This window comes from Centropristis striata, chromosome 1 (assembly GCF_030273125.1).
Source record: "Centropristis striata isolate RG_2023a ecotype Rhode Island chromosome 1, C.striata_1.0, whole genome shotgun sequence".
Lineage (NCBI taxonomy): Eukaryota > Metazoa > Chordata > Actinopteri > Perciformes > Serranidae > Centropristis > Centropristis striata.
This window is the reverse complement of record NC_081517.1, coordinates 16901748-16927306: the sequence shown is the minus strand read 5'-3', so window position 1 is coordinate 16927306 and position 25559 is coordinate 16901748. Positions and strand designations below refer to the sequence as shown.

Genomic DNA, 25559 nt, shown 5'->3' with positions numbered 1-25559 from the left:
TAAAGTAAAAGTACAAAATTATCAGCATCAAAATACACTTAAAGTATCAAAAGTAAAAGTACTCGTTATGCAGAATGGACCCACTCAGATTGTTTTATATATTCTAAATATATTTTTAGATTATTTGTATTGATGCATTTATGTAAGCAGTTTTTTATATTTATAAAAAAGGGGGCTAATTTTAACTACTTAATATACTGTTATTAGGTTTAATTTAAAAGTATTTCATAACTTTTAATTGATCATGTTTTTTTATGTTAAATCTCAACCTGAAAAGTAACTAAAGCTGTCAGCTAAATGTAGTGGAGTTAAAAGTACAATATTTGCCTCTAAATGTAGTGGAGTAGAAGTATAAAGTTACATTTGTGGAAATACTCAAGTAAGGTACAAGCACCTCAAATTTGTACAGTACAGTACTTGAGTAAATGTACTTAGTTACTTTTCACCACTGTCAACAGTTCATTGGAAGTTTCTTCATTTCCTCTATTAGGGAAAACCCAGTGACGCTCTTGTCATTACATTACAGTAAGGAGGAGCATAAAGTGGGGTGAGGTGTATTTTTGTCACAAGAAGGTTGATCAGACAGGAAAAATATTGCTATCATTCCAATTTATCATCATGTCTGTGTCTTATTGTTTCCCTAGATTTATGATTTCTCGTAAGTGCTGATAAGTTTTCAGGCTCTTGCCCTCCGTAACCTCATGAAATATCAGAAGGCTTTTGGCTGATCTGTGCTCCACTTTGCAGATGCCGTGTGTAGCAGGGGTGTAGGCCTCTCTTCATTTTAAAGGTCAAGTTGAAAACTACCTTTCAGAAGGCACTCTTGACTCTTTCTCTCTTATCCAGGTAATTTAAATCTACAGTGAGAGTTGCATGACCCTGCTCAAGAACACTTTAGCAAGCCACATGATTGTTTTGGGAGTATTTTTTCAGCTGGTTACAGTTTAAACAATTGTCAAGTGTTAACCATAGATGTCTGGACTCCATCCCAGATTTAACCATCTAAATTTAAGCTTCTCACCAGACTTGTGCCATAAAATATTTAGTGAGTGTGACCTAGAATAAATGAAGCAAAGCCTGCGAGCCACATCAGACAGACAGAGAGCTTGAGTGCGACACTCACACGACACGCTCTATTCGCTGCAACATATATCCAACGCGCCCTTTGCAATAGGGTAGTCATTTTAATCTGTTTATGATCTGTCCTCTCTGCTGTGTCACTGCAACGTTTGCACCTGCTGCCATTGCTCATAAAGGATTTTATAAGTCCCCCCTCCGTACCCCAATACACCTGTAGGCTCTGAGTTAAAAGCTACATCCCACTTCCATACTATCTGCTAAGTCTATGCAGGTTTTAAATTACCATCGCAAAAGTTCCCTCTTGGATGCTCCTATGGTGGATTAAATATGATAAAATGCCCTCTAAGGTGCCCTTCCAGTGAAGAAAACGAGATGCAGTGCACTAAGTGCACTAATGGGTGCCCTTAAATGGAAAATACATTATGAAGTGCCCTCATGGGTCTTTTTATTTTTTTCTTGCCCCTGAGTACACCACTGACTAAATCCTAAACTACTGATGCACACTGTTGTCCCACAATGCAATACTTACTTAAAAACAAAATTAGATCTTCGTAAAGAAAAAAATGTCTCTTCTTTGTTTTAATGGAGTGCTATGCAGTATAATTCCATAGTCGCAGTTTAATTGCATGTAGTTCAACAAGACTGAGAGTCTACAGGAATACATACCATGAGCTGGTTTTCACCATTTTACTTTAGCTTGATGGCATGTTAACATAAGCTATTTATCAATGAATCCTAAGTAAAGCTCTAGGCTGATGCAATTCACATGTTTTGTAAGTATTTAGTCAGAGACATTTTTTAAACTTATTGAATTTGACCTTATAATGACTCCAGATAAAAGGTCAGTGGATTAAGATTATTACTTTCTGCCAACTATTAATGTCTGCTGCTTATTATGCGGCAATCCATCCAGTTGTTTTTTCCGATAACATTTCAATAAAAAACAAACATTTCATGTCATGCCTTGTGGTAGCTGTACAGAAAAATGTCAGGGTGGTACGTCACATGAGAACCATGAATGGCTGTACAAAATGTTGAGATATTTGTCTGAATTAGCAAAAGCTATCAACCTGCTGGTGGTGATATAGGAGTAGTCAGGGTATCACCAAAGTCATTAAGATTCATCCTCTGGGGAACATGAATAACTGTATTTCAACGTTTCATGCCAATCCACCCAGTAGTTGTTGCGTGTACAATGCTGTGTAGTGTATACATTAAAATCGTATTGTATGACAGTATGTATACTATATATACACAGTATACTCTATAGTATTGAATAGGGAAAGAGCTTAAATTCCCTGCATGGAGAAGTTTATTTTTTCAGTTTGATGGCATGGTTTACAGAACGTGATGAGTACAAACCTTAATACCAAATTTCAACTTCAAACACAGTGAGCATTCACAAAATGTTTTTTGTTTTTTTTAAGTTCCATACGAGCAAGCTGAATGAACTTTCTTGTTCAAACTAATCTGGGACTTGTCAGATTTGTGACATGTAAATAATAGTTATCATGTGTAAATAATCAACATTGCATCATGTTAAACTTATACAGTGTACACACACCTGCAGTACAGTCTGTGCATATGTGTGACTAGTGTATTTACTATGCGCTGCCTATTAGGCCTTGATAAGAGATCACTGGTGATGACTCAGACGGTGTGTGTGCCTGTCTGAGTGTGGACAGTGTGCGTCACCGTCTATAGGTGTGCCCCCGTGTCTGTTAAAAGATTACCCCCCCTTATGCCCCAATCTGCCCTCCTCCTCCGTGTCCCTTTCACTCCCCCTCCCTCTGTCACACTCTTGGTCTCAAAAACAAACACGCCCCACATACACACATTTCACTCTCACTCTATTTTTGATCGCATTCCAACCCAGTGACTTCAGACCAGAAATCGGAAAGTGTGTGTGTTCATGTGTGCCCATGACATCAGCTGTTTGTTTGCATACTGTGGTTGTGTCTGGGGCACCAGCTTGGTAGATAAGCAGGGTGGGAGTCTGTGTGTGTTTGTGCATTTTGAGTGAAGAGAGGAGGGAAATGCCAGACATGAAAGAGTGCATAAGAAATGTTGGGATAAAAGTCAGTGGAATTGGCCCGGGAGTGATGAGCTTGTCAACTTTATAGACTCTTCATTGTTGAGCATCTGGTGATTGAGTGTATTCCTATTTCTCTGTCTCTCCCCCTCCCTCACCCCAGCCGGAGGAAACTGCTGCATAATGATAACAGACTCGGAGACAATGGGTTCAACGGGCGTAAATACAAACACACAAACACACACAGTCATGCACAATACATACACACATAATGCTGGTGAAGCTCAGGGGTCAGGGGTCCTGCCTGTGCTGCTGATAGTCTCCAGACCTTCTGAAATTATTTATCAAATATGGAACAATCCGGACATACCAGCCGCATTTCTGAGCTTTTTTCTTTCTCTTTTTTTTTTCTAAAATGACCCGTTGGAATAAAGAATTATCCCTCTCCCTCCTTCCCTCCCCCTGCCTGGACCGTGTCTGCCCAGTGATAAGGTCAGATTGGGTTTATTTTGGGCTGCTTGCAATACTGCAAAGAGTACCAAAGCCCTGTGGGTTTCCCTTAAAAGCATTTTGTTGTGTTTTGGGAGCTTTGGTCCAACACGTGTGCCAAACAGACTGAGGGAACAATTCTCAAACCTGGTCTCTCTGTCTGAGAGGTTTGACCTTGACTGGTTGCATTACCTGACACTTGTGTTGTTCTATCTTCAGTCAATCAAAATATATCAAAAGCTTTCAAACACTTTTTTGGAACACATTTCATCTGCACAGCGCCACACAGTATCTCTAGAAGTGTCATTGCATGTGAAAAAACCTCTATATACATGATTCTATATCATGAATATCTTTTCCATTTTCAGATTTTTTTTTTGTAGATTTTCCATGACAGACAAACATATAGGGGAAAAAAATAGGACAATAAAAGGATACGGCTATCATACAAGACAAGACAAACTAGTAGAAGGATGGAGGAGGCTGGTTATATTTAACATATGGTGTGACCATATAAACACCATATGCATGCATATTGCATTGGTTTAAGTTGTATACAGTATATCATATATATCTAATATGCTACAGCTACACCTGCAGTTAATGCTTGAATTCCCATGGCTATATACACAGACACTGTTGGCAAATAATATTGCATTGATGCAAGAATGTCAATGTGTAATATAACAAGATGAACATGGGCCATGATGATGAATAATCAGTGAGAAGGGATTTTATCCAAAAAGGCTGAATTGAAAATAAAACTCACCTTATGCTAATGTAACATGATTTAGTGACATGATATAAAATGCCAGGAAAAGTTAATAATTAACCTTATTAATGAATGATTTGTTTCATGCTGGGGTCACATTATTCAAAATCCCTATATCTAATTTTACCGTGAAATGATATGCTTCATATGACACCGTTTCATCCACATTTACTCCTGAGAGCTTTGGTTTACTGGTAGTGGAAATATCTCTCACCTCTACACTCCTGCATCCCCATCCTGTCTATGTGTTTGGATTGATTTTCCCTCTGAAATTACTTTGATGTCAGACAGTTTAGTTTGCTTCTAAATGGGCTATAATAAAACCCTGCTGCAGCTTTTAGAGCAGCTTCATTTTATATTTCACAGATGAAAGCTTTCACTGTAAAAGGCAACAGTATTTGCTGACTTGGTTTGAAGTTTGAGAAAAGTGTCATTCAGCTCTCAGTCTGTAATTCAAATATTTAACTAATTAATTAGTAACTAATTTTGTGTTCCAAACACTGATAATAGGGTAATGTATTCACACTCCTGATATGATTTTGGTACTGAGTATTACATGGTCAGTTTAACAATGCTACAGTGGAGCAGGTTTGTTGAGCTGTACAGGACATAGTTTTTCATGGCCAGATGGCTCCACTCTGTGGCAGCATGCCTAAATAACAGCTGAAGGAAATAGTTTAATGGAGGGCAGAGGGTACATATATACATACCACCACTGGAGGGCGCCATGTCTTTTGTTATTGTGAGATGCGCTGTGCCATGAACCTCTAGAACGAGACCGGAAACAGTTTCAAAGTGTACAACATCATCTCTATGGTCGTGTACGAGGTGAAATATATAAATAAATGAAATAATTAAATAAAATGGGACTCTGCTTTTTAGTAGTTCCTGGTAAAAATATATTTTTTGGTTGTAATAATACGTCTTTAATGATTCAAATAAGAAAATCATTACGTGAGTTGCTCAGTAATAATAATGATAATTATTATTATCATTATTATTAGTAGTGGTAGAAGCAGTATATAAAATACTAATAGTTATTATTATTATTACTATACAATAAATTTAATAAAAATCAAGACGATAATAAAACAAATAAAATAAAGATAATATTTTGTTCTTGGTAAGAGGTTTTGAGTCAGGATGCATAACTTTATTTTGTAAAGCCTAACCGGAAGTGGTCGTCTTTACTATGGTTACCTTGATTCTGCTGCTGTCAACATTTGTAGCGGAGATACCATAGACTGTATATGGGAGATACCAGGGAGAAACATCCGAGCTGTCACAACAAGCGTCGGTCTGTCTCGCTGCCCACAATCATGATATACATCTTTATACTTTACTCACTGAAAACCCCGCAGTAATTGAGGTGCTGTAATTTTATATTTTCGGGGACTTTCTCAGAGTTGAACAGAGCGGAGATGTTTCTTTAAGCGGAGCTTGGTGGTCGTGAGGGCTGAAGAGAGGATTATCGTTTCCTGACGGAGAGTTTGACAGTCCCCCGCCTGACCGTTGGCTTGGTTGGCGTGGTGTTTAGTTCAACGGCTACAGAGCTCCAGAACATAACGAGGTGAGTTATTGCCTCATATATCTGACAGAATTGCCAACTCACTTCATTCCGTTGCCAACTCGGCGGAGTGATTGGTTGCTATGATCAGGAGGACCCAGGAAAGGTAAGTTAAGGACACATAGTAAAACAGGAGCCCAACTCATGTCTTAATATAATCGCTTGGTAACTTTTTTGTTAATGTTTAAACAATTAGTTTTTGTGTTTCGGTTTCCAGTGATGTGAGGTGCTTCTCTCCGTTGATTCCCTGCTGCGTGATAGACCAACCGTTACTGTTTAAACGTTTATGTAGCTTGTAACGTACGTTGAGTTAAAGCTGCATGTTACAATGAGCTTACTTTCAAAAACAATAATAACTTTACGATAGCCGCTAGCTTTATAACATTATTGGGTTGTTGGGTTGGGTATGTTAGGCGTCAATACAGGCATTGGATATAGCTAACAGAGCTATTTTTTTGTAATTTAATATTATTATTATTATTTATTTAGTTATTTATTATTTTATAAGCAGGTTTAGCCAAGTTAACAGCTAACGTTACTTTAGCCAAAAAAAAAGAAATAAAATAAAAATAGTTACATTTAAGTATTAGCATTAAATATTAGAGCATTTTATTAAAGTACCATAAGTGGCATACTAGCTTAGGTATAAATTACCTTATTCAACATATTTGCTTATTTGTGTGTGTGTGTGTATATATATATATAACATTATACATAACATTCTATGCCTTACTTTACATTGTACATATAATGTATCACATTAGCAACTACATCATATTCTTTGGAGAGGTAGTTTCAGGCTTTACTGCCTGTTTGCTGTCACTTTTCAGCCATCTTTGGGTGAAGAGAGAACATTTAATTTTTCTTGAGCTCTGGTATCTATTTCTACCCATCAGCCAATACATCGGTCTTGCTTTAGTATTAACTCACATACAACTGTCATGTAACTAACATGGGAGTGTGTTGTGTAACTTCTGAATATAGGGTAAACTCTTAGACTGTATAAAGGGTAAACTAAACAAAGGCCTTTTCTCCCTCCATTGTTTAAATGTAAGGTTATATGTCGGCAGATCCCAAGGGGCATACAGGGACCACCAGGGGTCATTCAGGGACTTGAGGGAATGTCTCTTCTTAAGATGCCTGCTACATACTGACTGTCTCTTAAAAAGTGACATGTAACTTATACCAAAGCAGAGGATAAGTGTTTTGTTTGAAACCTTAAGGCTGTACATTTACAGTACAGCAATTTTTGGAAAGTTAATTGGAGGGCTTTTTCAAATCTTACCAGATGCATCTGATTGGTCTTTGGGGTTAGTGTCCTGAACGTTGTGATTCGTTCATTTTATGAGTTTGTAACAGGCCATGTTACTTATTAAACATGAGTGTTGTAATTGGATTATAGTACAAGTGTTACTTATCAGACAAGTGAAAGTAAGTTACTGTATTCAGTTATTGCGCCTGGTCTGATATGTTATGATTTTGGTGTCTTTTAAAGATTAAAAAGTAGTTAAAAATATCTCGCAAAAAGGTAAAAAGATTTTATCATCTTCTATACTTAAGATGTGAACTCTAAAAATCTTATGTAAGCAGATGTATTGTTATTATTTTATCTATTATTTATTATGATGACTCATTCTCAAGAACTCAAGAACTGAAGCAATGGCATTGCTGTGACAAATAGTTAAGAAAGGGAAGTTATAGGATATAGAGCAGAAGATTTGTATCTTCAAATAGCTGTAACTCAGCAGCATGGCAACGTAATTATCTGGTTTACATTGATATAAACAGACCTCAGTAGGAAGCTGCTCAGTTAACTGTAGTTTGTGTTTTTCCCCTTCTACTTTACAAAAAGCTTGGGGTAATTTGTCTTACTCCAGTCTACACAGATGACTCATCTACTCTCTATGTCCGACTCATATTTCACTGGCACTGGCCTAAAGTTAGCCACAGTATTAAACCATTTGCCAGTCAGTTTTGGACTGGTGAGGACTTATTCTTTACATTCCTTTCCTTGCCAGCTCCTTCCCACTGTATTTACTTCTTCCTTCACCCGGTCTGTAATTCCTATGCTTTTTCTCTTCCAGAGTTTCCACTCATTAAGAAAACTTGAAACTCTCTTGCTGGCTTTTAAACCCACAAGAATGTTTTACACATTTTCCCTCCAGTGAATTAAACCAGCATTTCTCACACACATTCCCCTCTTTCGTCCCCCCTTTGTCATTTTATCCCTTTGTCCAAACCTCCCATGCCTTTGTCCCAATCTGCTCTTGTCATTTTTCCTTCTTTGTCTGTGCTCTGCCAGTGTCAGTGGTCAGGATACTGGACCAGTTACAGTGCCCTGCCCTGCCCAGCCCTGAGCAAACAGCACCACTACATCCCAATCTCTGCTGCCTCCGATTTTAATCCAGCATAAATGCCTGTCTGGGACTTTTTTGGGCTCACACATGCTTGTACAATGTGTTTGTGTGTATGAGGTGTTTGGGTTGTTTTGACACTGCTGCTGCCCTCAATAAGCAGTGCTGCTCATAGTCCCAAAAGAATTCCTCTTGTATCTGTTTATACATTAAATCATTACCCGTAAATCCTGTAAGGGGACGTGAGATACCAAAGGGATGACTGAGGCCGCTTACTGGTGTTCAAGAGACAGTTTCACTCTCGTTTTTTGCTTCTTGTTCAGTTCTTGTGGGCAGAACACAAAATACCTGGCACGCAGAGTTTCTTAAGTTACTGCCAGATGTGATGTGATTCCCCACTGCCGTTTATAATGCAGGTCTGTTAATTCTTCCAAGAGAATCACTGCAAGTGTAGTTGCACACATAAATTAAATGTAACTTTAGCCGTTTGTGTTCAACTGTACACTACATTAGATGAACAGTACCTTTTGTGTCTTTTATTCCCACAGGAACTGAACAGGTTTCGCTCTATTTAAGGATGTTTCTGTCCCACTGAGATCTGCCTTTTCATGACTTTACAGACCAATCACATACACATAGAAGTAAGGCTGAGTATCTCTTATTGCTCAACAATTTGTTGAGATTTTATTGAAATAGCAATATGGACTAGTTTAATATCAAAATCACAGGATGGCAATATTTTGTGTTAAAATACTATTCTGAATTGAGTATTCTACAGACTAAGAATGTTATTTAGTAGAGATCCTTGCAAAAAAGAAATTGCACTCTGATTATTATAAAAAAAAATTTATACAGATGCAGAAATGATACACCCCTCCAATATTATTATTGGCATATTATTAGCATTGTTCAAAAATATTTGATAAAGGTACAAATACCTCTGACTTAAGAATATTCCTTCAAAACCAATTTTCTAAAATCCATTTTAACAAAAGGAAATTACAACATTACACATTATGATGCAACTCTTTTTTATTTTTTCAGCTCCTTCATACTATGTAGTCAAACCTCTTAAAATAGTGGATAACCCAGTATTTTTCCTTCATGCCTCTACAGCCAATCAACAGCATTATAAGATCTTGGTACAGACATGATGCATGCTTATTTGCTCACTGATGCTGGTACTGAATGACAAGGCATTTTTTGATATTTAGTAAGATGTAGGCAATTTGGTCGATGCCTAAATGTACCAAGCCCTAAATGGAAGAATCATGCCTCAAGGACACATAGAGCATTGCAATGTGAGACTGTACAAAAAAAACAGCTTTGTTTTCGGCCCTTCGGTGGAAGAATAAGGCTTTTGAAATGAAACCCAGAGGCTCTTGAAATCTTTCAAATGTTTTGCAGCCTGTTCCAGGATAAAATTGGCTTTCCAAGTTGAGAGGATGAATGGGCAATTGTAAAATGTAATTTATTTTTGTGATCCAGGGGAGAGGATGGTTAGCCAGGAACACAGAGGACATGCTACAAAATAATGAAGGACAGGATCAAATATTTCTGCAGTCTTTTTAGAGGGAAAATTGGTCAACGATGAGGAGGTGAAAAGAGAGAAAGAAGACGAGGAGGTGTAGCTTTGTGCAGGGGCGTCCTCTGCTTTAATAAGGAGGGGGTTGGTATGTTCAGGCAGGGAAAAGTGCTGAGCAAGGCAGCACTGAGATGCCATTTAAAGTGAAAGGGAGGATTTGAGGGACTTATCATACAAACTGCTCCTTTCTCCACACTCTTAGCTAAAGCTTCTTCACGTGCCTCAAAGAAAGAAATGGTAATTATGTGAAAGAGGGACGTTTGTTTGCTTAATACACTTTCAGGCTGTTTTGCTGTGGAATCAAAATATTTGTCGCCCTTGTAGCTATTTGTCTGTTTTGTGTTCATAATATGATCTGCAAAAAACATTGGCATGTTTTTTATATACTTCTTTATCTTTAGAACTGAGGTTTGTGTCTGATATATCTCACCCTCCATCTTTGTTAAATGAAACCCACTAAGGAAAAATAAAGAGTTATATGTGACCTGTTTAATATTGGCTGCTTGCAAGGTCAGTGATTATTAAAAACTCTCATGCAAATATGCAGCATGAAAATGCGAGAACTCATTTGCATAAACAACCTTGTGTCACGATAGACACACAGAGGGAGACTTACAATAAATACATGTTGTTTTCACTCAAATATGGTATTTCTGTCCTTTTAAGTTGAACTGATGAACAGTTTGTCGTGTGAAAACATATGCAGCTTCATGGTTTGAGGTGTTTTGGAAAATAAGAGCTCACTTATAGATTGTTTGCAGCTGCTGCAGAATAATCAGTTCCTGTATAACTGTGTTGTCCTTATTTACACTAAACAGAGATCTGTCTGCTGGCAACCACAGTAATGGACTGCTCTTAGGCGTAGTCACGGGTGGTGTTGCTATTATTGCTTGTTTACAGCATCGATACGGCTTAGTGATCTCTACACCTTTTTAGTCCTATCAGTATGTCCATATAGATTTTTATGCAAGACTAAAAATGTCACTTCATTACTATGTTAAACACTTGCATGAACAAAAGGAAATTGAAATTAAAGAAAAAGATTTGGACATTCACTGCTCCAATGTTGAGCATGTGTATGGAGGATGGCCTCAGTGGAAAAACATCAGTGTAATTATCCACTGATTAAGATAATCAAATTTGGCAAAATTAAACCTTAACGCCCCTTTAGGAGTGGATGTTTCTGTGTGTGCGTGTGTGCGACAGACTTCCTGTCTCTCTATCTGTTGGGTACAAACAGCCACAGCTTCCCTTTCTGTCATCTTCTGTTGCTGTGTAGCAGCATAACTACTCTGCTGTCACGCTGTTCCCGGCTAATGATATTCACAAATCTACTTCAAACCGTAACCAGGTTAGTGCTTCTGAGACTACAAGTGGCTTTTAATGGAGAGAAGCGCATTATGAGGCAGGATATACTGTAAAGACTGGATAGCGAAACAGATTCTAAAGGTTAGTAGATTTTCTGAACAGTGGTGACAGAAATAAATGGAGGCTCTGGCAGGCGTGGTTGTCATTGAGTTGAATAACGCCCAGAGGAATAGACAGTCTGGCATTTGCAACTTTCGAAAATCATGTTACTTTCTAAAACCTCACTTGTTTTTGCCAGTTGTCTTGCAACCTAAGTTGCTTAAATACTTAAGAAGTCAGCCAGAAAAAATGTTTCATTCTTCCTGATGATTGTGTGTGTGTGTGTGTGTGTGTGTGTGTTGCAAATTATTGCATTAAACTTAAACTCTGCTCTATATTTTGACTTGATTTCCCCACCTGGACGTCAGACATAAGGAGAAACTATAGAGCAGAACCTCTGGAGCCGGTCACTTCTGCCTTACTGTTTTACAGAACACTCTTTTTTTACAGCACTTTTGAGATAGTAATATTCTGTACAAGTTAAAAACTTAAATGCAGGTATTTCAACTAGAATATATACAATTTCCTGTTTGTAGGCTAATGTCTGATGCATTTCTGCAGGGATTGCATGCATATACATGAAAGTTTTCTTCCCACAGAAGTGGGCACAGCAAGCAGTAAAGCTCATGAGCTGTGGTTTATGCTAATCATCTGCACTGTAAGAACACACTGACCAATCAGGGTGCTCTTCTTAAGATGCCTGCTACATATTGACTGTGATGGCCGTGCTTGTGAAAGTTAACCTGGCTGGATACTTGCTAACAAACACGACCACAATTCAGAGCAGCTGAGTCTTTGCTCTTGTAAACTACATCACCTGCTGTTAAAGATTTTTCTTCATTCTAAGCATGGTGGGTCCGTTAAGGTATGCTGCATTTCTGAGTTTTTTTTGTGTCTCTGCAGTATTGCTTTGTACTGTTTGTGCTCTGAATGTGTCTGCACAGTGTCACGCTAACAGTGTCTGTCTTTGTTCATTGTGCTTATGTGTTCAAATGCATTTCTTTGTGTGTTTTGGTGTTTTCCCCATGCTCTGTAAGTCTCAGTGACTGTTTGATCAACAGGGTGACTCTTGTAGATTAGTTGGATTACAGTCTGCTGAGATTAACCAAGAGAGCATCTGTCATAGACTTTCTGTTAGTATTACTACTACCAATACTACATCAGCTGCTACAGTACCTCTACTGCCACTGCTACTGCATCTTTCACTGTACTGGTAACCTCTGTAACTGCTACTGAAACTATTAACTGCTGCTGTGACTGCTGTTAACTGCACTACCTCTAGTACTGTAAACCTGACCGATATCCAATTTTTTTGGGCCGTACGGTATTGGGGAGTAAAAGATTTAAATATCAATCTGCCTATATTGTATATATGCATGGAACATTACAGTTTTACTCGTCTTTATGTTATCATGTGTAAGCAGAGCTTTATTGTTATTAAAGACTATTATTTGGTACAGAGCCCAGCACCTTAAGGTTGAAGAAATTGGGGCTTACTGCCACAACACACATGTGCAACTATTTAGACAGAACAGCTTTGACTTCGAAGGGTTTTTTTTTTCTCTTATCGCCCATTTTTTTAAAGATAAAACACATTTACGTACAGTACTGAGCAAAAATCTTAGGTAGGTGTGGAAAAATGTCTAGAAGAATTGATGCTGGTTTGAAGGCAAAGGGTGGTCACAGCAAATTTGGATTTGATTTAGATTTTTCTTCTGTCCACTCACTTTCCATTTTGTTAATTGATAAAAATCAAGTATTAACATTTTTCCATTTTTGAAAGCATTCTTATAATACAGCACTTTATCACATCTGCATAAGACTTTTGCACAGTACTGTAAATGTACATGTAAATATATTAATTATTCATAAATGGTGTTTTCCTTTTTTTTTTTCTCTCTCTCTGTCTTTCAGACATGTCTCGTAGGAGTTCTCGCCTGGTGTCCGGCGGCTACTATAACTCAGATGAAGAATCTGATTCAAGTAGCGTGACGAACATATCCTACCGTGAAAACCCTGTCAAGTACGTAACTCTAACGTAGCTTGGATTTTAGTCAACAGCTCTGATTCAAGAAAAATGGAATGATAAGCTGTCTTTGCCCTCTGCCTTATGCTACTGTCCCATCTTGTTGGTGTTTTTGTCTCATTTATGATCATCAGGGTCTTCAAGAAGAAGGCGGGGACTCGCAAGGCCGGCTCCCGGACAGGCAGTCGAGCCAATAGTAATGCTAGTTCTCCCGGCCCCGAGTCACCCACGACTGCAGACCAGTATGATGGTAAAGCAATGCAATATCCTATCAGTGGAATGTTTTTTGTAATAATTTTTGGAGGCCTGAAGAAGCAAAATTGTCTGGAATTTCAAAACCATTTGCATCCCTTTTTAAGAGGTTTGATGAGTCCATAAATAATACACTATAAAACTGAATACATGATAATATATTAACCTTTATTTAGAAAAGGAGACTTGTAACTTAAGAAAACAAATTATTAATTATTATATCATCATTCACAGTTGACTATTGCTCTCTAATTTTGTCTCTTCTTTTCTGCCTCTCAGGCCTGGGTCCTTCTCCTTTGAGCAGACCCACCCAGCCAACCATGAGGACTGTCCCATACATCGCCACCACGGCTACCCCTCGGCCACCCCTGACCACGTCATCTAGCCGGAGTGTGACGCCTGTACGCTGCCCCTCAGTAACCTCAGAGAAGAGCCCCTACTCTGGGCTTTGCAGCTCCAGCAGGTCAGGATTACATCTCAGACCAGGCCACAAAGAGCTGAGTCAGAGCAGTGTGGACAGCTCCGGGTACTCATCCTCTGAGGGTCCTCTCAGGAAACTCACCACCACCCCCACCAGTGATCCTAGTAGAATCAGCAGTAACGGTGGCTCTCCCACTGCTGGATACAGAAGCAGAATCAATAGTGCCTTCTCTAGTCTGATGGGTAAGAACTGGTGTGCATCATGTGTGTTTTTGCATGTGTGTGTCTTTGCATGCCTTTATAATAATCTCATCGTTTTCATTTGTTTTGTGCAGAATCAGTTACGGTGATGGCTGTTGTGTCACAGTCAAAAATAATGCATCTAGCAGCTTTAGGTATGGTTTTCCTGTCTGTGATAAGTGTATATTTGAACATGTGTGTAGTATGTAAATGCTTGTGCTTGTTTTTCTAACATTGTTAAGTGGATTTGTACAGATTGTGTCCACATGCATACCGCTTTCACATGTCAGTAGGTTTTTGTTTTCACAATCGTTGCATGTGATTTTTGCTCCAGCTTATATAGAAATCCCTGCAAATCAACTTTTCTCCCTGTGTGTCCCAGCAGCTAATACTTCAGTCAGCAGTCGCATGAAGAAGGCTTGTGGTCTGTTTCTCCTCCTCCTCCTCATACTTCTATGTAAGTGACTTGAGCATTCAATAGATTTTAGTTAGCATGTCATCTTGCAAAGTTTTTAATCACAACTTGGTGACCCCTTATCATCCTGTCTTACATGTTTCCTGTTAAAAAGAGACAATTTCAAGTGAATGTAACTTTAGTTTTTACATAATAACTTTGGAGAACTCGTTGAGCAGGGTATGTCTGATGTGAGGCTCAAACTGTTGCAGATTCCTCAAGTCATTGAAACTCATTGATCAAAGAAGCTCATGCCTCCTGTAGCGTGATAATATAAAAATGACATCTCAGATTTGTGGTACTCTGGATTTCCCCCAAGAAACTTCTAAGCAGAGATGGTATGTTAGGGGAATGTGTGTTTGACTTGCACAGCAGCACTGCTTGGTCTACTTTTCTTGTGTGGTGAGTTTTTTCCACACATCTCCACCCCAGTGTGACCGAATGAGTCATGGCAAATGTCATTACAGGTTTCACATGTCAGACACTGTGATCTTGAAAGGATCATGTACTCAGATGATGTTTACTTTGTGCACAGTGTCTCAGTTTCTAAGTGCTGTTCTTAAGACACCATCCCTCCTATTTTCTCCAGGTATTTGGTTCCTCCTTCCTTTGTTGACCTCTCTCTTCTCCCGCATGGCTGTCACAAAGACCCTGTCACAAACCAAACCCAACAATCAACCTGTTTTCCGTGCCACTCCTCCTCCTGAACCCAACACCATACATCCTACACACGTGGTGGTAGGACAGATAATGTTCATCTCACTGGTTATGTGTGTGTGTGTCTTTGTAGAGATTACATTTAAATTGATGGCAGTGGATGAATGGGTATTCTAGATGGATGGATGGATGGATGGATAGATAGATAGATGTTGCCAAAATTGCCCTTGACAAAAAAAATGTGTTTGGTTTTTTCACTCTAGGATCCAGCCATTGTGTCTGCTGCTGTAGAGGCGAGGATACAGCGTCTTTTGGTAAGAGAGATCGTCTGCAATTTATTAAAAATGACAAAACTATTTATTTGGGGGTAGTTGGCATGAAAATGTGATGTCTTTTTGTGACATCAATAGTATTAAGAGTCCTTTCCCCCTTAGGATCCAGCTGTTGTGTCTGCAGCTGTAGAGGCAAAGATGCAGCGTCTTCTGGTAAGACACAGATTATCTGCAAATGACTGAAAATGACAAACACCTATTTATTTTCGTTGGCATGACAATGCAGCCTCTTTTTGTCGAATTGAAAGTAATAAGAGACATTTTTCCCCTCTAGGATCCAGCCATTGTCTCTGCTGCTGTGGAGGCAAAGATGCAGCGTCTTTTGGTAAGAGACGGATTGTCTGCAAATTACTGAAAACGAAAAACACCTTTTTGGTTTGTTGGCATGATGATGCAAGGTCTTTTTTATTGCGTTGAAAGTATTAAGAGACCTTTTTCCCCTAGGATCCAGCTGTTGTGTCTGCTGCTGTGGAGGGGAAGATGCAGCGTCTTTTGGTAAGATGTAGATTGTCTACATATTATTAAAAAGGACCAAAACCTATTATTATCTGTATCTGTTGACATGATAACCCAGGGTCTTTTTGTGGCTTTGATCATATTGTTTAAAGAGTACTTTTATTTTTCCCCCTTAGGATCCAGCTGTTGTTTCTGCTGCTGTAGAGGCAAAAATGCAACGCCTTTTGGTAAGACAGAGATTGTCTGCAAATTACTGAAAATGACAAACACAAATTTATTTTTGGCTTTGTTTGCATGACAGGTCTTTTTGTGACTTTCATAGTATAGTTTTATAAGTACTTTTTCCCCTCTAGGATCCAGCTGTTGTGTCTGCAGCTGTAGAGGCAAAGATGCAGCATCTTTTGGTAAGACAGAGATTGTCTGCAATTATTAAAAAATGACAACACCTTTTTAGTTTTGGGTTTGTTGCTATGATAATTCTGAGTCTTTTGTGACTTTGATAGTATAGTTTTAAGATTTTGTTTTTCCTTTTTCCCCCTTAGGATCCAGCTGTTGTGTCTGCTGCTGTAGAGGCAAAGATGCAACATCTTTTGGTAAGACACAGATCGTTAATTATTGAAAATGGCAAACACATATTTATTTTGGGTTTGTTAGCATGAAAGTGCAGGCTCTTTTTTGTTGCATTGAAAGAATAAAGGGACCTTGTTTCCTCCTAGGATCCAGCTGTTGTGTCTGCTACTGTAGAGGCAAAGATGCAGCATCTGTTGGTAAGTCTGCAAACTTTTAAAATTGGCAAACAACTATTTATTTTGGGTTTGCTGGCATGAAAATGTGAGATTTTTTTGAGACTTTGATAATATAGTTGTAAGAATATGAAAAGGCCAAGCATAAAAATGCTAACAAACTCTTTTTGTGACATTGAAAGTATTAAGAGACCTTTTTTCTCTCTAGGATCCAGCTGTTGTATCTGCTGTTGTAGAAGAGCAGATGCATCATCTTTTGGTAAGACACAGATAGTCCTAAAGTGTGATGTACAGGTTCCACCAGTTTATTTTTGTGTAACCTGTATCTGTGGTTTTTGCAGGAGGAGCAGCAGCTGAAGCAGGAACACATTCTTTCTCAGGTGAGGGAACTGTTTCTGTCTCTGTTATTCTCTGTGTCTCCTCTCCTTCTTTTCCTCTTGTTGTTAATAAAAATGTGTGTGTTGAAATGTCCTGCATGGTGAGAACAGGATTGAAGTCATACTAAAACAACAGGGTCAAAACCCGGGTTGTGCTAGAGTAACATCTAGTGGTGGCGATGGAGTAATACAGAGAATAGAGTGCAGAGAGTTTTGTAGTGTTACTTACATATACTCTGTGCAAATCAACAGGTTCATTCCTGATTTAAATGGATGTTGTTACCTGTAAATATTTTTTAGGGCAATATGGAAAAAAGTCTATAATTTTGGTGGTGATCTTGGCATAACAGCTAGAGGAAAAAAGGGGTTTATGAGATCGGTTAGCAAGAGTCCACTTCTCATAACTTGTATAATGTTTAATGCATCAATAACGCCTCTGTAAGCCTCAGCAGTAACCTCTTTTATCACAGAGCTTTTAGATTGATTTGAGCACTTTTTCCCTGACACTTTTCTCCAGTCTCACCACCATAAATCCACTAATGGCTGATCCTGTCATACCTTTCTCTCTCAGATAAAGAACAGTCTACAGCTCGACATGCAGGATCTGAAAGCCAAACTTGAGGTCGTTGACTCGGACAGTCAGCTCCGTCTGGAGCAGGAGGTTGCAGGGCTGGGAAGGCAGATGGATGATCATCAGACAGATAGGCTCTCTGCTACTGACAGCCTCAGCCTCAGGATGCAGGCTTTAGAGGCCCAGAATGCAAAGGTAACAGAACTAGTAGAGAATGTATATAACTGGTAAAGATTTTTGTAAGGAAAGACATGTTAATCCTGTCTTTCGTTCATATTATCTTCTAACATACAAATAACGTTTCTTGTAGCTGTCCCAGGAGTGGTCGTCCATCCAGATGATGCCTCCTCCTGCCCCCTGTCCTGATACTAGCACCGCCCCCGTCCAAAACCACCTCACCCCAGAGCTCCAACAGGCCATGGAGAAGTGGTTCACTGACCGCATCAAGGTGTGTGGAGGGACTGTTGAATTCTGAATAATAGCGCTTATATAATCTGATTTTCGTGCATGTCTGTATTTTGTTGTCTGTTGATACCTATGGCTTAGTGCTCACACACTGATGTTTTGTACTGTACTTGCAGGGGCAGGATGCTATCAGGCTGGGTGACAAAGTAGGTTGCTCAGACTGCGGACGTCCCATAGCTGACAAAATGCCAGACTTTGCATTGGAAACTCAAGGTTGGGGACATTTTTGGATATTTTTATAGCTCGGGGGTAAAAAAGCAATGATAATTTATCAATTCATTGCTTTGTCTTCTACGTTGTCATTTTATTTAAAATGTAACAAATTTATCATAACTGTTATTTAAGAATGGATCTTATTGTCTTGTCTCATTATGGATTAAAAATCATCAATGGACATCTTTATGAAATTAACCTGGATTCAGTTAGGCAGCTTGGAACTGTTATTTTGTGCTATTTGTGTGCAGGTGCCAGTGTGATCAGTACAAGGTGTTCAGAGACGTATCGTATTCGTTCTGCATGTGTGACGCTGTTTGGATTCCCTCTGTGGTACCCATCTGAGAGCCCACGCACTGTTATTCAGGTATTATTATGATCTCTGGTTTTTTTGTTTTTATTCCAACATGCCTCCCGCATACTTTCTGTTATGTCAAATCTATCTATTTTCCATAAAAATCTCTCTCTCTCTCTCTCTCTCTCTCTCTCTCTCTCTCTCTCTCTCTCTCTCTCTCTCTATCCATTTCTCACAAAGAAAAAGATTGTACACTGTTTTTACTACTTTCCCAGACACTAACAGCACTGTCTCCTCCCTCCCTCCCAGGGCTACCCAGTGCTTCTTCCAGGGAAATGTTGGGCGTTCCACGGTGTCCAGGGGACTCTTGTGATCTCTCTGTCCCACCCCATCACTTTAACTCATGTGACGCTGGACCACCTGCCCCGCTACAACTCCCCCACCGGCCGCATCGACTCCGCCCCCAAAGACTTTGAAGTCTATGTGAGTGCTCCCAGTCTAGAAATGCAGTATGGCAGTGCTGTTGCTTTAAAATGTGATTTGCTGACAAAACAAGTAAAAGCAAGTAAATGCAAACCTACTGAAACGGCATGAACCTGTGGAAATATGAGGTTTTTATTAGATGATATTATTAGATTGGCGGCTGTGGCTCAGTTGGTAGAGCATTCGTCCAGCGATCGGAGGGTTGGTGGTGCGATCCCCGACCATTGCAGCCTACATGTCAAAGTATCCTTGAGCAAGATATTGAATGAATTCCCAATGGTGGCACGTGGCACCAGTCAATGTGTGTGTGAATGGGTGAATGAGCGTAGTGTGTAGTGTAAAGCGCTTTGGATAGAAGCGCTATATAAATGTACCCCATTTACCATTTAGCAGCTTTGTAATTGTGCTGTGATGAAATCATATATCGAGATATTGTGATGAAGGGTTAAATCTGTTGTTAATTTTTCCGTTTTGTTTGTTTTACAAAGCATTTTAAAGGCCTGTCACTCTGCGATCAAACCTCAGGAAAAAACTGAAAGTCACATAGAGTGGCTGACCACTTCTGATTCTGAATAGTCACCACCCTGACATAATCTGGAATTTGCTTTCTCTTTCCCAGGGAATGAAAAATGACACAGAAGAAGGAACACTGCTGGGGACCTTCACTTACGATGAAAACGGAGAGCCTACGCAGACATTCAGGCTGCCTGTGAGTTGATACTGACACATATGAATAGGACATCATAACCATAAACTTCCTGTTCTATATTTAAAGTATGAGGTTTGCAGAAGTGCTTCTTATATGTTGGCTGTGAAAAGGCAAATAATCTGAAACTTGGGTGTTCTTTTTCTATCTTTATCACTCCTCGACTCTTCTTTAATTTCTTCCTTTTCTCCTCTTTTTTTTCCTCCTGGCCCCCACCCTCCTTTCTACAGAACCCCAGTGACGTGGTGTATCGATTTGTAGAGCTGCGTGTCCTCACTAACTGGGGTCACGTTGAATACACGTGTCTCTATCGATTCCGTGTGCATGGACAGATCGCCTCCACATGAGACGTGAAAGTCACCACCCGCGCCATTCCAACATATCAGGAAGTACATTTGCAATGTAAACTATTCAAAGGAGAAAAAAAAGTTGAATTCAATTTTGTGGTTTGAGCTGCGTTTAGGGTCAAATGCTACTGAAAAGATATTAGTGTTGAGTGAAGTCACTCCAGTGTGTCAGCTGGTTTTGCTGTGTTTTAGACTGCTTAATGTCAAAGTGACAGAAATCATGGGAGGCTTTTTGTGCACAATTTAACCCTTGTGCCTCACTTTAAAAAAGATGATCTGATGTCCTGAGGGCCATAAAAATATTATATGTAAATATTTGTTTCACTTTCACAGAGTTCATTTTTTTTTTACCAACTTCAGTCCTGATCATAAGTACCAAATATTAATGAATTTTCAGAATCTTTAAATGCCACTTTTCCCCCCTTTTTTTAAACATACTGTCACCATTGTTAGGGTAAAGATTCAAAGAATTTAATCATTTTCTGTAAACTAAACACTTTTTTTACAGCCTTTGGTATGTTAATGATTTACAAAAAAAAAATAAAAAATTTTTAAGCATTGCTTCAAACAGTGCAGTGCTCCATAATACAGCAGTTATAACCCTGCTGGAAAATAGGGAAATGGCATGTATCGGCCCATACGGCAAAATTATTTTTTTTCTGGTGGAAAACGGTAAAAACTACAAATTTGAAGACAGAGCTCTGGACTGAAAGCTTGTTGTAACAGAGTGCATGATTTTATGCTATAATGGACGTTGAATCGAAACTGGTTTCAATGTGGATATTTTTGACCTGGAGGGTCCGAGTGTTTGAATTTTGGCTACACAGTTTATTTTACATAACCCTGATGAGGCACAGTGGTTAAGTTGCACACTTGACTTTGAGTAAATGTAAAGTATCTAGTGTAAAGTATTTCTAAAAACCAAAAATCTACCTAGTAAAACCATTTGGGAGCATGACGTTCTGGAAACTTTATGCTTTCCCTCATGTGAGAGTGCCACAAAGAATAATGTTTTAACTTTTGTTATAATTAATTCTTACTATTTATCGTGTTTTCCTTTACATTAGTACAGCGCACAATCCTACCTGGGAGCTCCACAATACAATTACAGGTTTTTTTTACCAGTGTTTTACGTGTTTTAACAGTGTTTATGACTGTTTAACACCTTGCTTTACTGCACTCTGACTGTTTTTACTTTTAATTTAATAGTTGTAAGCTTGCACCTCAAGGCTTTCTGCCAGAACACACGAGTGATTCAAAACATAAATAAGGTTTAAAAAAGACCATCTGTCCATTTCTCTGGGTACTAAATGAATTTTAATACTTAATATCTTTACAATTTAAGGATCTAGTTTGGCAAGTTCTCAATCATGCATGTAAGTTTCCTTTTTAATCCAAAATAATTCAAACAGCTGTTGCACCATTTTTGACAGGATATTTTGTTGTTGACTGATGGGATATACTCTCCTACGAACAAAAGGTAGAAATTATGCAGAGGGCAGCAGTGATTGTTTGATTTAATATTCCTAAGAAGATAAAATATGCAGCTTTTTAACATTTCTTTTTTAAGTTTTAACTCGTCAGTTTTGACTTCATTACTGGTACTTGAATACTTGAAAACCTCTTTTTCTAACCTCTTTAAAAAGAAGTCATGTTGACTTCATGACATTGTACTTCCTTGTACATGACGCTTACATTTTGTATGAGAAAGAAAGGTGTTATTTATTTGTAAAATGAGAATGTTCAATTGTGAATTCAAGAGTTATGAATTCATAACCAAGAATTGATATAGGAGTACCTGTTTGGACATTTTAATCATTTTTTCATTGGTTCTTTGTGTGTTTGTTGTACACAACATTTAAACAGGAGATAGTGAAGAAAAAATACAAGTTCTTGTTCTTATTTTGAAGTGCACTAGAGATGAATCCAGGTAAAATCCAGAATTTCTCACCAATTTCTTTTATTAAGTATTTACTAGTTTTAAATGACGTAGAAAAAGAGAGACAGACTCTTTGTTTTGAGACAATTGTGATTTGGATCATGACATTATTCAGTATCAGGTATTATTTATTTTGTACTTTTATATTTGATATAAATTGTATTTAAGTTAAACATACATTTCTAATCTTAGTGCATCCTATTTTGTATTTAAACTTGTGATTGTAGTTAATACAAGGAATTTGGTACAGTTCTAATGCTCTGATGCTTGATTATGTGTAACCATGAATTATGATTTGCAGGGCTTACAAATCTTGGCAGAGGCACGTTTATGTATAACATTGAGTTCAGATTTTTAAATGCAGATGATGTCAAATCTGTGCTATTATACACAGTACAATGTACAATATCTCCTGGATTTGGAAATATAAACATATATTTTCTTTCACTTATTATTACCCGAAAGAGCTGAAATTATTGTTTCCATAAAGCTGTTGAACAGCCTGTACAGTCTAAATGCTTTTTTCTGTATATGTGTTCTCACCTGAACACACAATACATGCTTGTTTGTGTAAAGCCATTTAATTAGGTTCATCTTCTCCATACATATCTGATAATGCATGTCTATTTTTTTCACTTACCAAAAGTCCAACTAACTTAAAGTTGCTGTACATGGAATTTAGAGCATATTGATTGCTTGCACACAGCTCTCAACATTCATGTGTCAGAATCTGCCTGAGGTGTTCTCCAGAGTATTTGACTATCAAAACCCATTTCTAAGCCAAACTGGGATGTTTGTCTGATTCAATAAATAAAACATTGTAATATATGTGTGTCACTGCATCCATTTTTATTTAAAGTTCTATTTTCTAAAATTGCCTGTAGATTTTATGGACAAAACATGCTTATTACAGACTAATAGTGTTTCTTCTGCACAATCACTCACTTAAAGCAATAATATTCAAAACACAATACACAGTCAAAGTTAATATGAATACAAAATACAAAAAAAATAATGAAACTCCAGCTGATTTTTTTAGGGCTGTATCCAGGTTTAGTGGCTTCCTTTATAACAAAGTTATTTTTAGTTATTACTAGAGCCCGAACATTATGGGAATTTTGAGGCTGATGGCAATACTAATCTTAGAGGGGGAAAATTCATCAATAACCAATATGGTGGCCGATATAGTATTTTTTTCTTTTCCTTTTTTTTTTTTTTGCTGGAATGAAAATATACCTTTTTTTATGCACCGATTTTTCACCACTCTGCAATGTACCTAGAGAGCTACTTCCTCAAACATAAAACAATTTACATGTTAAATAATATTTAACATTGTTATTTATAAATTATAATAGAAAAAAGAATAAATATTAATTAAAATAAATAGCTGAATAAACACAAGTACTTTTCAGTTTCAATTGCTGACTATATATTACAAAAAAAATTAAGTTAAAATCTAAATCACACAATGCAACATTTTGTATACAAAAAACTTTCATAACGGCACATTTTGGAAAGCATATACACCGATACCAAAAGGCCAATATCTTCCAATAAAACAGATATGTCTTTCAGGCTCTAGTTAGTACATATCTAAGAGAACAGATACCAACAAACAGAAAGGAATTTCAAGTGTGCCTACAAGCAAGTTCCACCACAAGCATCACCAGAGGTAAGTCTGCAATTTCCCCAAAAATATCTATATAAAGTCATCCCAAAATATAATTGTGTTAAGCATATGAAATGAATGTTAATATGTCGTCACACCATCCAGGTTACGGCTGTACATGTGGTTCTGTGACACTAAACTGTAGCCACAGTTTTTGTCTCAGCAGCAGTGCAGCGGTCACATCTCATCTCTGGCAGCTGTTTGGTGCGGACGAGATAACACAGAGGCTGAACGAAACTGCCAAGGGAGAGAACCAAGTAGCTTATACTGGTGAGGAATGAGTGGGGCTTGAATTGACTGGGACCAAAAACCCTAATCAGGTACTCTAAACACGGAATAAGGTAGTGGATGTTGATCAGCACTAGCGCAGTCAGCACTGTCTTAAATGCTCGCTTTTTCACCGGGTGTACCTCCTTGTTGCTGGGCCCTGACTGGCAGAGGGACTTGAGAATCAGGATGTTACAGGTTGTTATGGTCACTGTGGCACTGCTCAGGAGCCCAAACATCACATTCCACCTGTACCATACAGACACCTTTGCTATAATGCTACAGACAGCAGTTACAACAAGCACCAACAAGCATAACGACAGTCGCAGTTTAGGATCCTTGAGCCGGATGAAGAGCAGTGGATGGCACACGGCCACGTAGCAGTCCAAACTCAGGATGCAGAGCAGCATCGGCCCTCCTGATTGGTTCATACCCCAGGCCAGGAACTTGCCAGCCTCAGCTGTATGATTCAACAGGAAACGGATGTACTCGGAGATGACCATGAAGCAGAACATGATGTCAGACAGTGCCAGGTGGAGAATGAAGATCTCTGAGGTGGAGCAGATGCCAGGTTTGCGCAGCAGGAGGCGTATGACCAGAGCGTTGGCTGGAATGGCGAGCGGTGGCACTGTGACCACCGTGGGCAAGAAATACCAGACAAGAACAGCGACGTACGAGTCTGTGCTGTTGTGAGTGCTGGTTCCGTTTAAGTTTTCCATCACGGTGGCTAAGTTGAGGTGCCCTCTATATTATATGTTCGAGTTGAATATCTGTCAAAAGAAAGGATACTGTAATATAAGGGGCCCTCTCACATTCACAATTTTACCTCTCACATACACAATTTTACCTTTCACATTCACAAAAAAACCTCTCAGATACACAATTTTATCTCCCACGTACACAATTTTACCTCTCACATACACAATTTTACCTCCAACATACACAATTTTACCTCTCACATACACAATTTTACCTCCGACATACACAATTTTACCTCTCACATACACAATTTTACCTCCGACATACACAATTTTACCTCTCACATACACAATTTTACCCCCCATATACACAATTTTACCTCTCACATTCACAATTTTACCTCTCGCAGATCAATTTTACCTCCCACATTCACAATCTCACATTGACAATTTTACCTCTCACATACACAATCTCACATTCACAATTTTACCCCTCACATTCACAATTTTACCTCTCACATACACAATTTTACCTCTCACATTCACAATTTTACCTCTCACATTCACAATTTTACCTCCCACATTCACAATCTCACATTCACAATTTTACCCCTCACATTCACAATTTTACCTCTCACATACACAATTTTACCTCTCACATTC

At 38.5% G+C, this 25559-nt stretch overlaps 2 protein-coding genes across 7 annotated transcripts; one reads left to right on the top strand and one right to left on the bottom strand.

The window, feature by feature from the left end:
* Positions 1-5584: 5584 nt before the first annotated feature.
* LOC131971449 (uncharacterized) lies at positions 5585-21833 on the top strand. 6 transcript variants are annotated; one of them, XM_059332918.1, is made up of 25 exons: positions 5602-5670; positions 5778-5943; positions 13201-13309; positions 13447-13562; positions 13844-14227; positions 14320-14379; positions 14607-14681; positions 15268-15416; positions 15599-15649; positions 15770-15820; positions 15942-15992; positions 16112-16162; positions 16300-16350; positions 16477-16527; positions 16666-16716; positions 16840-16890; positions 17075-17125; positions 17208-17246; positions 17815-18009; positions 18125-18262; positions 18396-18492; positions 18744-18859; positions 19097-19270; positions 19890-19979; positions 20207-21833. In XM_059332918.1, exons 3-25 carry the CDS (start codon positions 13203-13205, stop codon positions 20321-20323), a joined length of 2316 nt encoding a protein of 771 aa, XP_059188901.1. In that variant the 5' UTR covers positions 5602-5670; positions 5778-5943; positions 13201-13202; the 3' UTR covers positions 20324-21833. The 6 variants fall into 6 exon arrangements, with proteins under 6 accessions (XP_059188918.1, XP_059188892.1, XP_059188935.1 ...); XM_059332935.1 differs by having other exon boundaries at positions 5585-5943; positions 14610-14681; XM_059332909.1 differs by having other exon boundaries at positions 5585-5943.
* A 2232-nt stretch (positions 21834-24065) lies between these two features.
* On the bottom strand, positions 24066-24917 carry LOC131974211 (G-protein coupled receptor 15-like). The gene has a single exon (XM_059336431.1). The coding sequence runs from the start codon at positions 24915-24917 to the stop codon at positions 24066-24068; it is 852 nt and encodes a 283-aa protein (XP_059192414.1).
* Positions 24918-25559: the final 642 nt, after the last annotated feature.